Source organism: Sapajus apella, unplaced genomic scaffold, assembly GCF_009761245.1.
Source record: "Sapajus apella isolate SASKATOON/1434 unplaced genomic scaffold, GSC_monkey_1.0 scaffold44, whole genome shotgun sequence".
NCBI lineage: Eukaryota > Metazoa > Chordata > Mammalia > Primates > Cebidae > Sapajus > Sapajus apella.
In genome coordinates, this window is record NW_022436984.1 from 18,416,598 (window position 1) to 18,431,038 (window position 14,441).

The following is a 14,441-nucleotide window of genomic DNA, read 5'->3' on the forward strand; positions in this document are numbered from 1 at the left end:
TCTCATGTTGACCTTCATATTTCACGGTGCAAAAAAAGGCGACATTTCTTCGCAACTTCTCTGAGGTATGGGAAGGCGGCACCTCCAATTTAAGAAAACTGCAAGTTGATTAAGGATAAATCCAGGTCTCTCTGGGCTCCCTGGGCTTCCTTTCCTTCTTACTTTATATTCCTCTTGATTCCTCTTCTATCTTCTTTTTCCTATAAACTTTTTCTTTTCTCCTTTCCTTTTTTGACCTAATCTCTTTATTTCTCTTCATTCTGTTTTTTCCTCCTCTGTCTTCATGTTCTCTTCTCTCCATCTCCTTTTTTCTTTCTTCTGATATTTCATAGATGTCTTTCTAAACTATCTCTTCCCATATAGTCTTGAGCTTGATTTAAAAAATGATTATAGAGGTTGGAGGAAAGAGGGGTCTACAGTGCCTGTGGAGCCAGAACAACCAGCCCCCTAAGTGGGTTCAGGAAAGTAACTTCATCTCTCTGAACCTTAGCTTTCTCAACTGAAAAATTAAGAGGTGGATTATACATTTTTTCCCCCTGGGGCCCTTGTATGGCCCTTTAAGACATCTGGGAAAGGAGTCTGGGGGCCAGTCCCTCTGAATCTAACCCTGGGTTTGTTTTTATTTGGGGTGAATGGGGACAAAAGCGGCATCTCTAATGGTGGGGGGTGAAGATTAGTGACTGCTAATGGGCAGCTCAGAACAATGACCAAACTGAGGCCCATGGCCTTTTCCCATCCCGGTGGGAGAGTCATGGTTTTGTAAAATAGTATTCAGTGTAAACTGGAGGCTCATTTGGTAGCACTTGAGAATACTGTCAGGCAGCAAAACTCACTTTATCTGGGAATGTCTAATTTCTTCTTCATTTCTGAAGGATGGTTTTGTCAGATGTAGAATCTAAGTTGAGAAATGTTTATTTTTCTTTTTTCCAGCACTTTGAATATGACATCCTACTGTCTTTTGGCTTCCATGGTTTCTGATCAGAAATCAGATGTTAATTTTATTGAGGGTCCCTTGTACTTGATGAATTGCTTCTTTGTTGATGTTTTCAAGATTCTCTATCTTGCAACACCTTGATTATAATGTGTGTCATCATGGATCTCTTTGAGGTTTTCCTGCTTGGAATTCATTGAGTCTCTTGGATATGTAGATTTATGCTTTTCACCAAATTTGGAAAGTTTTTGTTCATTATTTCAACAAATGTTCGTTCTGTCCCTTTCTTTCTCTTCTATTTTTCTGGGGCCATTATTATGATTATGTTGGTATGCTTGATGATGTCCTACAGATCTCATAGGTTCTGTTCATGTTTCTTCATTCTGTTTTCTTTCTGTTGCTGAGAGTAAATAATCTCAACTGACCTATCTTCAAGTTTGCCCATTCTTTTGTCTGCCATATCAAATCTTCTTCTGTACTCCTCTAGTAAAATTTTTCAGTTACTGTACTTTTCAACTCCAGAATTTTGATTTGGTTCCTTTTTATAGTTTCTATTTCTTTATTGGTATTTTCTATTTTGGTGATATATCATTCTCATGCTTTCCTTTAGTTCTTTTAAAAATTTTATTTATTCAGCTACTTATTTTCATAGAGATGAGGCCTCACTATGTTGCCCAAACTGGTCTCAAACTCTTGGGTTCAAGCAATTCTCCCAAAATGCTGGGATTACAGGCATGAGCCACTGTGCCTGGCCTCCTTTGGGTCTTTAAACAGTTTCCTTTAGTTCTTTGAACTGATCTCAAAGTCCTTATCTAACGTGTGGGCTTAGTAAGTCCAACGTGTGGGCTTCTTCAGGGTCAGTTTCTATTGATTTCATTTTTCTCTGTGTGTGGGAAATTTTTCTTATTTCTTTGCATGCCTCATAATTTTTTTTTAGCTAAAACTGGATACTTTGAATAATATGTGACAACGCTGAAAATCAGATTTTACCTCCTCTCTAGCATTTGCTATTGTTGCTGTTTGCTTAGTGACTTTTCTAAACCAATTTAGTAAAGTCTGTATTCTTCGTCATGCATGGCCACTGAAGTCTCTGTTCCATTAGCTTAGCAGTCCGCTCATTAGACAGAGATTTCCTTAAACACTTGGAACAATGACAACAACAAAAACACCCAGTCTTTGCAGAAGAATTAAGTGTGTAGGTTGGGCATGTCTTCACCATTCAGCCAGGGATTTTACAACTCTGCCTTTACATTCTGCTTGTTGCTAGCCTCAAGGTCAACCAGAGATAAGACCTTAGAACCTCCTCAGGTCTTACCTGGGCATGTACACAACCTTGGGTATGCATGTCGTCTTCTAGATTCCCAAGAATATACTGAATCTTTACAAAGCTCTTATTTCCCAAGTCATCTCACTCTCTAGTGTTTCCTCCCAAGCTTTTGGGTTAATCTATTGTGTGCCCAACTTTTATCCATTGACTCCAACAGCAGAGACCAAAACATTTGCCTGTAAATGTTTTTGATAAATGACCCTTGGTGGTGAATTTGGCAGAAGGCAACTTTTAAGTCAGGCTGGCAAGATAAAGACAAATCTTTTCAACAGGACTTCTGGGAGCCACGACTATGAACTAAGGACAATTTGTAAATGTGGTCCATTTTCTCCCTCCTATATTGGTTCTGAAGATGTGGGCTGTTGTTTTCAATTCTACTGCTAAGATGGTGAGTGTGGGATGGGACTAGGGGTAAGTCAAAATGCCACAAAGCTCTTTGTCCTTACTGAGATTCTGCTGGCTTCTCGAATGAGTGCACCCTGGGTTGCTGCAAGCTTTTAGCTAGTTTCCAGAGTTTTAGAAAGGTTGATTCTAATAGTTTTTGCCAATTTTTAAGAAATCGCCTTTATGGAAGGGTGGGCTTTTGGAGTTCCTTATTCTGCTATTTTCACTGCCATTAAACTGGAGGGTTTTCCCCAAAAAACTCATTTTAAAACCCCAGCACAGCAGCTCAAAGACAGTAGGTTTAACAAATTACCTTCCATCCCAGCATTTAGTGTGTTAGTGTGAGTACTTTTCAACTTTATGTGACTTCTAAAGGACCAATGCCTTTATCCATGTGATCATTCTCAAGGTCTTTCTTCCAAAGATTTCAGGTTGCTTTCCATGCTGATCATATTTCCTCTGTCACATCTATGAAATAAGAGGCTATGGATAGTCCTCTTTCCCATTATTGTCAGGGAACTGAAGTTCACAGAGTTTGCTGACTTGCTTAAGGTTGTACAGGAAGGTGAAGAAGATAGAGGTAAAATTCCAGACCTCCTGATTCTCCATTTAGTGCTCTCTCCATGAGATAAAGCTGGGAGATGTATGCAGGTTGCACTGTGTGAATAAATCAGAATTTCATCTTCTCCATTAGCCTTAAGTGTTGGCCTCAGTTGATCTCTCCCTATACCCACTTCCTTTCTGCCCACATCCATTCCCACAGATCATGACAAAAGAATTCTTAGGACTCTTTGACAGGCTGCTGCCCTCTCTGGCTTCCAGGGAAAGAACATTCTCATTGAATGCATTGGTTCCAGAAGAGTTTACTCTTTTAGAGTTCTCTGCTGCCTGCTGTGGTCTGTCCCAGAGAATCACACGTTAGAATTGGAAAGGATGCCTTTCCACTTCATCAATGAGGACACAGACCCAGTCATCTATCTACATTGGAGATTCTCTGCCTGGAATGCTCATCACATTTATCTAGTTTATTAATTCGGCTGTTGTGCTCCAGGGGCAGATAATGCACAGTGTGAATGATGCCTATTGGGGTTAGTGATACTCTGGAATTGAATTAGACTAAATTGCTATAGCAAATAGATCCCAAAACATGTTGGTTCAAACACAAAAACACATCTTTCAGATACCGCTTAGAAATTTAGAATCTCTATACTTACCAAGTTTGTCTCTTCCTTCACCTGGGGCAGCTGTCCCAGGCTGCGGGAGGGGTCACTCAGTGCTCTACTCCATGTGGTAATTTAGGGAGCCAGGTTAATGATAGCACTGCCATTTTCAAAGCATGACTTTCAAGGTGACTCTGGTTTTTGTCATTCAACAAGGAAATGGAAAGGGAAAAAGAGTATGGGAAAGCACAGGTGGGAGATCTTATGGGCTGGGTCTTGAAGTGGCCCACAGTGTGTCCATTCACATTTCTTTAGAGAAAACATGGTCCTAGGGCCACACTTAACAGCAAAAGAGGCTGGGAAAAGTCATGTAGTTGGTCAGTGACATGACAGGCTACAGTTGTTTCCAATGAAGATGTAAAAATTATGTTTATATCCTCATATCTGGTACTGAGCAGACAGGTACTTAGAAAATATTTATTAAATTATGGGATAGATGAACAAGGGAAAGGATGAATAAATGAATGAAGGAGCGGGGTGATTCTTCCATGGTTGCACAGCTAGTTACAGAACTTTTTCTGCAGACATTACTATTTTATTGTCAATGAAAGAGGTTATAGATCCCCCCAATAGTTCTCCACATTTGCAGAAAACATTGTCACATGAATGCATGGGAAAATAATTAACAATTGTCCTACTCTAAGGAAATTCAGTGGATAGAATTCTGAAACTACATTATATATTTTTGGGGATATTCTTAGTGATGTAATCTTAAACTTTACAAATAAATTAGCCATGGGTGGTTGTTAACAAATTGCTGTAGTGCTGCTTTTCAAAAGCAACCTTTCTTATTTACAATTTGCTGTTGTTTTGGTTGTTGTTGTTATTGGTTTGATAGAAACTCAGAACATCAATAAAGATCCTTGGAGATAACCAAGTTCAATTCCCACTGAGTTCTGACACAATGTTCTTTCCTTCTTCAGCAATAGAACTGCTGGATTTTCGTTGTATTAATACACGGTTGACCCGAATAAAGCCCATATTTCACAGTCTTGCTGGAAGCGCAGTGTGGTCCTGTGGCAAGGTTCTGGACAATGGCATGTTGTGTAGCAGCTTCTAGGAATCTCACTTAAGAGACAGAATGCGTATGACTTTATATTTTTCTTTAGTCCTTTCTAGTGCCATCTTGGGGCATGAGATTGAGGTTATGCACAGTGGAGCCTAAGTAGGAGGAGCTTGACTTTGCACCAAACCTAGATTGCCTACCTAGGCTTTAATGTGTGGGAGAAATAATCATCTATTTTGCTTGAGACCTCTCATTTGGGTTTAAAAAAAAATTACTTCCAGCTGCAACTTGCCCAAATTATTATACTATGCAACAATGAGGAAATGAAATAACTTGTGGTCACTTGTGGGAATTGGATCTCATGCAGTACCTCTACATGCATTCTCCACTACAGAAAAAACAAGATAAGAAAAGAAAAACCCACCCAAAAACAAGACAAAAAAAATACAATCCCCAAAACGCTACGCAAACACCATGATAGTAAAACAGCAATGCCGATAAGTACGCATGCACAGAAAAAGGAAATTTACAGAGCACAGTTGCTTTCTGTTCTAAAATCACTGAGAACTGACTCACATTTCATACACACTCAGTAAATACTTTTCCTGGGATTTTTTTCCCTGGTCACACAGGTAGTTTCATTTCCCAGCTTCCCTTGCAGTTGGTTGGTCATGTGACTAAGCTCCAGCCAATAGAATAAAAGTAAAAGTGCCCTTTCCTTGGCCAGAGGTACCAATTTGACTCAGGGGTGCGGCATGATGGTGGTGGGTATAGGCACCGCACTAGCAATCTCCTCCCTCCTGTTCCTGCTGCTCTTTGCTGGGATGCAGATGTACAGCCATCAGCTGGCATCCACCGAGTGGCTTATCATCCAGGGCGCACTGCTTGGCTCAGGTCTCTTCGTGTTCTCCCTCACTGCATTCAAGGTTCTGGAGAATCTTATCTTTGGCAAAGGATCCCAAGTAAAGGTCTTCTCTGAGATGCTCCTGTGCCTCCTGTTGGCTGTCTTTGCGTCTGGCCTCATCCACCGAGTCTGCTTCATCTTCTCCATGGTTGGTCTGTACTACATCAAGACCTCCTCCACTGTGTACCAGCCAGCAGCTCCATTCCTCACGCCAGCCAAGGTCACAGGAGGAGCAAGAAGAGAAATTGACCCTGAATGTTTAATAAAGTTGATTTTTTGGAAAAAGAAAAAAAAAAAGTACCACTTCTACACCAGCCCCCACCTCGCACCTCCCATGCCTGTCCTCCACACTCCTTACTATCCAGCACCTAAGTGCAAAGGATTCTAAGGTTGTAGGTGAGGATGGAACCATTTGATAAAAGAGCCTGGGTCCTTGAATCTCCCTGTGGGAAACCACCTGCTGACTGGAAACACTCCTATGGAACTGTTGGGTGGGTGAGAAAGCAGCTTATGTTTTGGAATTTGTTTGTTACAGTGACACCTTATGGAGTCTCTTTTCCTGTCCTTTGCCTCAGCTCCATCTGGGTTGGAGGCTGACCTGCGTTGGGTAGATTTTGAGTTTGAGGTAGGGTTTTTGCTGACACACTACCAGGTGTGGTGGGATTTCAGTCTTTTCTGCTCTCTGGTTTGGTGCCCAACACACATCTTCGTTGCCTCTGGGTGACATGGTGCTACACGTTTGTGCCTTTCCTGTCTCCTTCCTCGTCTTCTTCCTGGAGGAAGGTGCTACCAGCCGACGCCTCTTTGACTCCAAGTTTGTGTCTTGGCTCCAGATACCCCGGACTCTCACCTCCTTCACTCTTTGTATCTCTCTTGTCTTCACTCATTCCTTGTTCCTAATCCTCTTCCCATTTCTTCCCATTGAATATTATTTGCCTTCAGAGCAATTGGTTTACTTACTCCTTTAAGGAATAATAAATAAATTGCTAAGTGATTATCAGGCCAGTCGCCATGACTCACACCTGTAACCCCAGCACTCTGGGAGGTGGAGGCGGGCGGATCACCTGAGGTCCGGGACTTTGAGACCAGCCTGGCCAACATGGTGAAACCCCATGCTGGTTTCAACCATGCTGGTCTGACTCACGGGCTGGAGCAGCTGAGACAGCTAACTACAGAATCCTGGGCGTGGGCCTGGGGGCCCTGGACTGGGAGTGGTGGAGTCTTCTGCGCCTAATGGCTACCAGGAATGACAGAGTTGCAGATGGCTTTGTCGCCCACCAGGCGGATCAATCATCCTGGCTCCCAGTCCTCTCTGTCCCACCACCAGGCCTCACGCTCAGCAGGCCGAAGGGAATCGGGCTGACCAGTCCTACGGTTTTTTCAATACAAACATTAGCTGGTTGTGGTGGCACATGCCTGTAATCCCAGGTACTCGGGAGGCTAAGGGAGGAGAATTGCTTGAACTCAGGAGGCAGAGGTTGCAGTGAGCCAAGATTGTGTCACTGCATTCCAGCTTGGGCAACAGAGTGAGACTCCATTAAAAAAAAAAAAAAAAAAAAAAAAAAAAAAAGTGATTCTTGACTTCTGCACCTAAGGCTCCAGACTGACATCAGGGTCTAGGCTTTCAGAGCAAACAAAAGCCTTCAGGCTCTTCTCATTTTCTCCAGTTACAAAACTTCCACCATTTAAGAACATATCTGGCTCCCAGATCATTGGCTGAGAGCTTTCACTGACAGGTCCCAAGTTCAATGACAGAACAAAGCTCTGGTTTTCAGTTCTGTCCACTTCCCCAGGCTTTCCTTGTATGGAAGTGGCCTTAGGCATTCCTTTTAGTTATTTCAGAGGCAGATTGTTCTGATTTTGAGGTACTTTTACTTTAAGTCTCTGTGGCATCATCTAGACCTCCGTGATGGCTGCCATCTCTCCACATCCTTCCCCCAGTCCCAGGGAGGCAATCTTTATTCTTTGGGCTGGTTTGGTATCTGCTCTTTCCCGAAAACTCAACAAGTCACCTCAACAAGAGTGCAGAGGCAAGATCCTCCATTAGCTCTGGGACCTTAGGAGAGCCACACATAATATCTTGAGCCTCAGTTTCTCATCTGCCAAACGTGGAACAGAATTACTTTCCTGCCTGCCTATGTAATTGTGAATATTAAGCAATGAGAATTTTGTGAAACCATTGACATTCTGCAAAGTACCATATAAAGAATGCTAGGAGTTATTCATATTACTTCACTTTTAGAAATGATTCAGCTTCACCTTCTCTACTTTTCTAATTCCCCCTGGCCACCTCCCTCACCTCATCAGGGCCAGGAAGGAAATGGGAGGAATGATTCACACATCTGGTTTATTTCCTTAAGTTTAGCTTCACCCTTAATTTTAGCTCACTTCCCTAGGCTTGGATGGGTGACTTCCTTCATCAGTTCATGGTGGCTTTCCAGGGTCACCAAAAGCTTTGCCTCAGGACAATAGCCTATTTCATACACTTTATCTCAAAACTGATAGAATCACCTAGCTCTGGTGAAATCAGAGAGCTTGTAACGCCAATATCTCTGCAGGTGGAGAAGACAAACTTCCAGTGGAGCCTGTGTGAGGGTGGGGGAGCAGGGATGGTGAGCTCTGTTCTGGTCTTTAGAGAGCAGGGTCTGGGATCCCCCTTCCTCCCTGGCCTCCTTGCTCAGCAGTGGTAAACCAGAGTGACTGGAATGATGCTTTAATATACTGGTCTCCAGACTTTGCCCCCAACCCACCAGTGTGGAATTAATGGGGTGGGGTGGGGAGAGGCGGACATCCCACAAGGACTAATGTCTCAGCCCTCAGGGTCCTTGTATCAGTCTCAGCCTCATCTCCTGAGCTGAGTGGCTGAGACCAGGTGGGGGGTCGCAGAAGGAGGGCAGAGAGGGAAACAGCAGCGGGCTGAGCCTGCGGTTCCACAATTCCACTTTTACTCTGGAATAGCCGGCCTGGTAGAAACCCCTTCTGGGCTACTGGACTGTGAGTCGTGTCTACACAGTAGAGGGCAAGTGACGAAACAGTTATTTTGTGAATTGTTGAGGATATAAACTCTTTCATGGGATTTAAGCTATTTAAAGCTGGTCACTGAGGCTGCGAGTTCCGTTACCACCACTTGGTCTCCGGGAACATGTCCCCAGAGCTGCTGGTTCCTGCCTTTTTCTTTGGCCAATATTGTATTTCCTGCAAGGACTAGGAATAACTGAGGATTGAGTAGCCCGGTGTTCTCTCCCCACATCTAGGAGCTGTCCCAACCCCCCACCTCCCCGCCCACCTGGGTGGGAATCACCACACCTGCCCCTGCTACCTGGAGCTCCTGAACCAGGTGGGGCTTTAATCTCAGGCACTGGGCTCACTCACAGGCAGTCGGCGTGCTGGGAAGAAAGTGTGTTGCAAACTCTGGAAGTGAGTTCAAATGCTCGTCCTGCTGCTGTAATTAATTTGAAACTCCAGCGAGTTCCCGAACCTGGCACCCTCATTTCTTATACTGGTAATAATAATTTCTTTGTATGTTCTCTGTGAGAATTAAACAGATACCAGGTGTCTAAAGTGCTCAATGCACATAGTATATGTTCAAGAAATGGTAGTTACAGGCTGGGTGCAGTGTCTGACCCTCATAATCCCAGCACTTTGGAAGGCGGAGGCGGGAGGATCGTTTGAGCCCAGGAGTTCAAGACCAGGCTAGGTAGTGTAAGAAGACCTTATCTCTACAAAAACTAAAAAAAATTAGCCAAGCATGCTCTGGCATCAGCAGTCCTAGCTACTGGGGAGACTGAGGCACGGAGGATCATTTGAGCCCAGGAGTTCGAGTGAGCTATGATCTCACCACTGCACCTCAGCTTTGGCAATAGAGCAAGACCCTATCCCTAATAAGACAGACAGAAATAAATGGTAGTTATAATTGGTTACTCTGGGGGTCCAGAAGTCACCAATGAGCAGAGTCTCCATGGCCCATGCAAGTTACTGGGATAATTCCTGCTGACAATGAGCTTTTGAGCGCCTTGCTGGGCGGACAGACCTGGGTTATTGGAAAAGCCCTGGAGGAAGGAAATCGAGGGCAGGCAGCTCTGAAAGGTCCGCCCTGTCGCTGCTCTTACCCTCCTCGCCCATAGACCAGTGACTCTTTATAGGACCTCAGGTAGCTTCAGTCTGACTCCCAGGCTGGAGCAGCAGAGACAGCTAACTACAGAATCCCGGGCGTGGGCCCCGGAGGCCCTGGACCGGGAGTGTGGAGTCTTCTGCGCCTAACGGCTACCAAGAATGAGAGTTGCAGATGACTTTGTCGCACGCGGGGCGGCTCAATCATCCTGGCTCCCAGACCTCTCTGTCCCACCACCAGCCCCCGGGCTTAGCGGGCGGAAGGGAATCGGGCTGACTAGTCGTAGGGTTCCAAGCTCCCCTGCCCTCAGTGCTCAGAGCCTTGCATTGCCCGGAGCAGTACGCTGGTTTCCACGCCTGGAAAAGAAAGCCGCTCCCGCCGGGGCAGGTGGGGGTTGCGGCCCGTCGGTCTTCCGAGGCCTAGGTTGCCCAGAGCAGGCGGAGCCCTGGATCCCTCCAGGAGCCGGCCTGCGACAAGGTCGGTCCCCGGGACTTAGGGAGGGAGGGAGGGAGGGGACGCGCTTGGTACCCAGGGTAGGCTGGGCCGCTGCGAGCTCTGAATTTAGCCTCACATCCGCCCTTGTGCGGGCCTCTCCGATTTGTGAGTCCTTCCAAGAAAGAGCCCTCTAGGGCAGCTAGGGACATGTCTCGGGTCAGGCGAGGCGGCAGGCCTTCTTCGGACCCATCCCCAGCGGTGTTGCGGAGACTTTCTCCTCTGCTGGGCTGCCTGGGGCGGACACCTACCCAGGCGAGGGAGCTGCCCTGCCGCCGAGATTGTGGAGAAATGGTGGAAGACATCCCATCGGAGGGCACCCCGTCTGCCTCTCCGCACTCCGATTCCACCCTGCAGCCCAGGAGAAACCATTTCCGAGTTCCAGCCGCAAAGGCACCCGCGGAGTTTCCAAATGAGACTCCCGCGAGGTCGCTCGGAACCTTGACCCTGACACCTGGACTCGAGGTCTTCCAGGACCAATCTCGGCCCCGTTGCCTGGTCCCCGACCGCCGCGACCGGGAGTTCCTCTTTCCGTACCTGCTCACCAGCCGGCCTCAGGCAATGGCTCCAGGAATGAGCACCAACCCGCGCTGGGGTGGGTTCCGGTGGCAGGAATGGCGAGGGGGTCCTTTTCTAGCCCCAGCGCCTTCACTTAGGTGCAGGAGCTCTGAGGCTTAGCTAGACTTTCCCCCACTCCGTCGGACGCCCGGTGAGCTCCTGGGCTTCTGGGCTTACCCTCACACCTGTGCACTAAAGGACAGCCACCTTCCCGAGCTGCAGGTCGGTCCCCTCAGCGTTCATGGGGCGTTTTTTTTCACCCCCTCGCGGTGCACGCGTTTTCTCTCACGCCAGCTCACATCCCCAGTACATCTCCATCCAGAGTCTCCCTGCCCCTCCAGCGTTTCCTAGGCAGCTTTGAGTGCCCAAAGGACTGATGTCTTAGTGCTAGGATGGTAACGCGATGAAAAAGGGGCCGGTCCAAAGTCCTCTCCTCCTCCATCCTTCTTCAACTTTCCCTCGAAAAATATTTACTTCTCTCCCAGCACCCCGGTGGATTTCGGCAGAAGATGGGCCCTAGTGGGGTGTGGGGGCCGAATTCCCAGGATGCGGGTCCCTGCCCTTTTCCATTGGCTGAAATTTATTACAACGAACGACTAAAGATAACCAAAAGTTGAGTAGCCCCGTGTTCTCTCACCAGATCTCTCTGGCTCTGTTTAACTTTTCCTGGTGAGACGGGAGTCACCACCTGCTCCCCAGGCAGGGACCACTCCCTCAAGGTGCGATTTGGGGTAGGGATTTGAGGGTCCAGACTCAGTCCGGGGAAGGTCAGCAGGGCGCCGGCGTGGGGGTAGGGAGGAGACAGACAGAGACACACTGCAAGCTCCACGTACTCCCCTCTGCCCCCTGTAGCCTGAGGCTTTAATGACCCCAAGCAGATTTCCTTTCTCTGGTCTAGTCAGCTGCCTGAGGGCTGGATTTTATTTCTTTTTGGGCTTTCACCCTAAAGGGTCCCATGAGACCTAGTTGGGAACAAATGAAGGGTGTCTTGTAGCAAACGCAGTCGGGGTCAGAAAGGAAGATCGGGTGCTTCCAGTCACTTGGTCACATTAGGTGGCTGGAGCAAAACTGGTGGCTTCCACAACTGCTACAGGGTGAGGGGGATGGAGGGTGGCAGAGGTGACCAGCCACTGAGAATCCTATTCAGTGAGGATGCTGACAGGGAGGGGCTGTGATTGCTGAGCAGTATCGTGGAAATGTCCCTTGTAGCAGCCATTCACTGATCAGGACAGATGCTGGGTCTTGCCAGGTAAGGAGCTAAAGACTGGCTTTGATAGATTTATGCAGTAGGTAAAGAGCTTCCAAATTTATTTTCAGAACTTCCACGTAGTATCCCTCTCTCTGTTTAAATATTTTCATGGTTAGCTTTCCAGGAGAGAGGGAAAGAGGGAAGTTGCAACTAGTAGCACCCCTATGCTGGGATTCATTTTCCAGAATAATGACTGGGACTAGCACCCCAACCCCTTCTGGCAGGTGGAAACTCCAGGCAAGCTCCTGAGATCCCACCTGGGCTGGCTGAGAGAGTGCCTGGGGTGGCATCCCTCACCAGCTGCCACCTCGGCCTGGGGTCATCTCATTCTCTGGGATCAAGCAGCCAGGTGTCAAGGCCTTCCCAGCAATCCATGCTGCCCAGCTGGATCTTGCCCCAGCAGGTCAATGTGCAGGGACTGGTTGCTTGGCCAGGGCACTGGTGTGTGGCTGTGGGTTTGTGTGCTTCCATGGAGAAGTGTGATGTGTATGTGTGTGTGTGTGGGCACAGACATGAGAAAGGGTTCATTTGTGCAGGCATCTCCCAGATATATCAGTGGGGGAGAGAGTGTCTGAGGATGTGTTTGTGGGTCTGAAAATGGGTGGAGGGTCTGCTGTGTTAATGTGTGCAAGTGTGAACGTGTGTGTGAGTCTGTGTATTTCTCTGAGTGGTGGCTGTGTGAGAGGGTGAGGGGATTTGGTGTTGTCCATCATGTCTGGCACATAGCAGGCTCTCAATAATCTTGAATTTAATTGATGTTCAATATGTATGTTCCCATCCTTGTGAAAGCTGGTATAGAGCCTGTTTTCCTGTGAGTGTGAGACTTGAAAGTGGGGGATGGGTAGGGGTGAGACAGGTTACAGAGGCTACTGTGTGCTTCCTCCCTAGAAGTAAGCACATAGAAGAGTGGGCCCTGGCATCTCCCACAGGACAGCGCCAAGTCCTGTGTGGCCGGCTTGGCTGTCCCAACGTGGCTTCGGGCATCGCTTGAGTCTCTTTGGACCTTCAGGCAGTAGCCTGCCATTCATCCCCCCAGTCAGCAGAGGTTGGGCCCACTCAGGCCTTAGAAACACAGACCAGTTCCTGGGAGGACCTGAGCTGTGCCTGAGAGCAGAGCTTCCAGGAGAGGCTGCAGGAGCTGCCTTGGGATGCAAAGGTGGAGGGAAGCATGGTGCGACCTCAGACGGAGGACTGCAGCCACACCGAGCAGTCCCAGCTTCCCGGGTCGCCCCGTGACCTGCAGGCCCGCACAGAGCCAAGACTCAGGTGCAGTCTCCCCGCCAAGTTAGCCTGCGCAGCTGGCTCCAATCTCAACTAGCAAGGAATCCTTGATGCTTAGAAAGTCCAAGCGAAAAGGTCTTCTGATTTTATCCCGGCTTTACCAGAAAGCGCTGAAAGGAAAAGCCCCGAGAGGACACAGTGCTCCAGGAACTCGGGGCCCCACGAGCGCCTCATCCCCTCCCTTCCGCCCAGCCGCGGTGCCCTGGTCGCGGAGGGACGCCGTCAGTACCTACAGCCACTGCGACACGAGAAGGGAAAGTCTTAACTTCTTCCTCTGGGAGTCTTGCCCGCTTTGGATCTGCCAGGGCTGACTTAGAGGCGTTGCTTAAAGAGGGGGCTGGCACCCCAGAGAGGAGGGGGCGCTGCAGGTTAATTGACAGCCACGGAAACACCTAGGCGCCCGGTGTGCGGAGCCGGAGCCGCCAGCTCGGTCTGAACCTTGGACCCCAAGCACCCGTCGGCCTGGCCGCCCAGAGTCCGATTTCCCTCCTCCCCTGTCCCTTCAGTTCCACTGCAAATCCACAGAAGCAGGTTTGCGAGCTCGAAGACCTTTGCTCCACCGCCACACGCGCCACCGGGCCTGCGCGTCTGGAGCTGAGGTCTGCGGGGCTAACCCTGGGACCCGCAAATCCGCGCAGGGCATCGCGCCCAGTCTCGGAGACTGCAACCACCGCCAAGGAGTCCGTGCGGCAGGAAACTTTTGCGGCCCAATTTCTTCCCCAGCTTTGGCACTTCCGAACGCACACACCGCCCTAGGCAGTGGCTCTGTTGTCTTCCACTTCGACCTCAAGGTGAAGAAAGGGGCTGGCAAGGGCTCTGCTCGTCGTCGCTGGTGTGGGCAGGGGAACAGGCTGCCCCTCCCCGCTTCTGTAGGGAGTTTTCCCAGACAGGAAAAGGGAGGGGGGTGTTTCAGGATTCAGTGCCTTCACCTTGCGACTGACAAACGTCCTGTGCGTGTGTCTCCCAGTTTTAGGGACT

General features: G+C 48.3%; 1 protein-coding gene across 1 annotated transcript; it reads left to right on the forward strand.

The window, feature by feature from the left end:
• The first annotated feature begins 5,558 nt into the window (after positions 1-5,558).
• Positions 5,559-8,365, forward strand: LOC116566741 (keratinocyte-associated protein 2-like). The gene is made up of 3 exons (XM_032301245.1): positions 5,559-6,069; positions 6,425-6,636; positions 8,331-8,365. The coding sequence occupies exons 1-3, from the start codon at positions 5,624-5,626 to the stop codon at positions 8,363-8,365; spliced, it is 693 nt and encodes a 230-aa protein (XP_032157136.1). The 5' UTR covers positions 5,559-5,623.
• Positions 8,366-14,441: the final 6,076 nt, after the last annotated feature.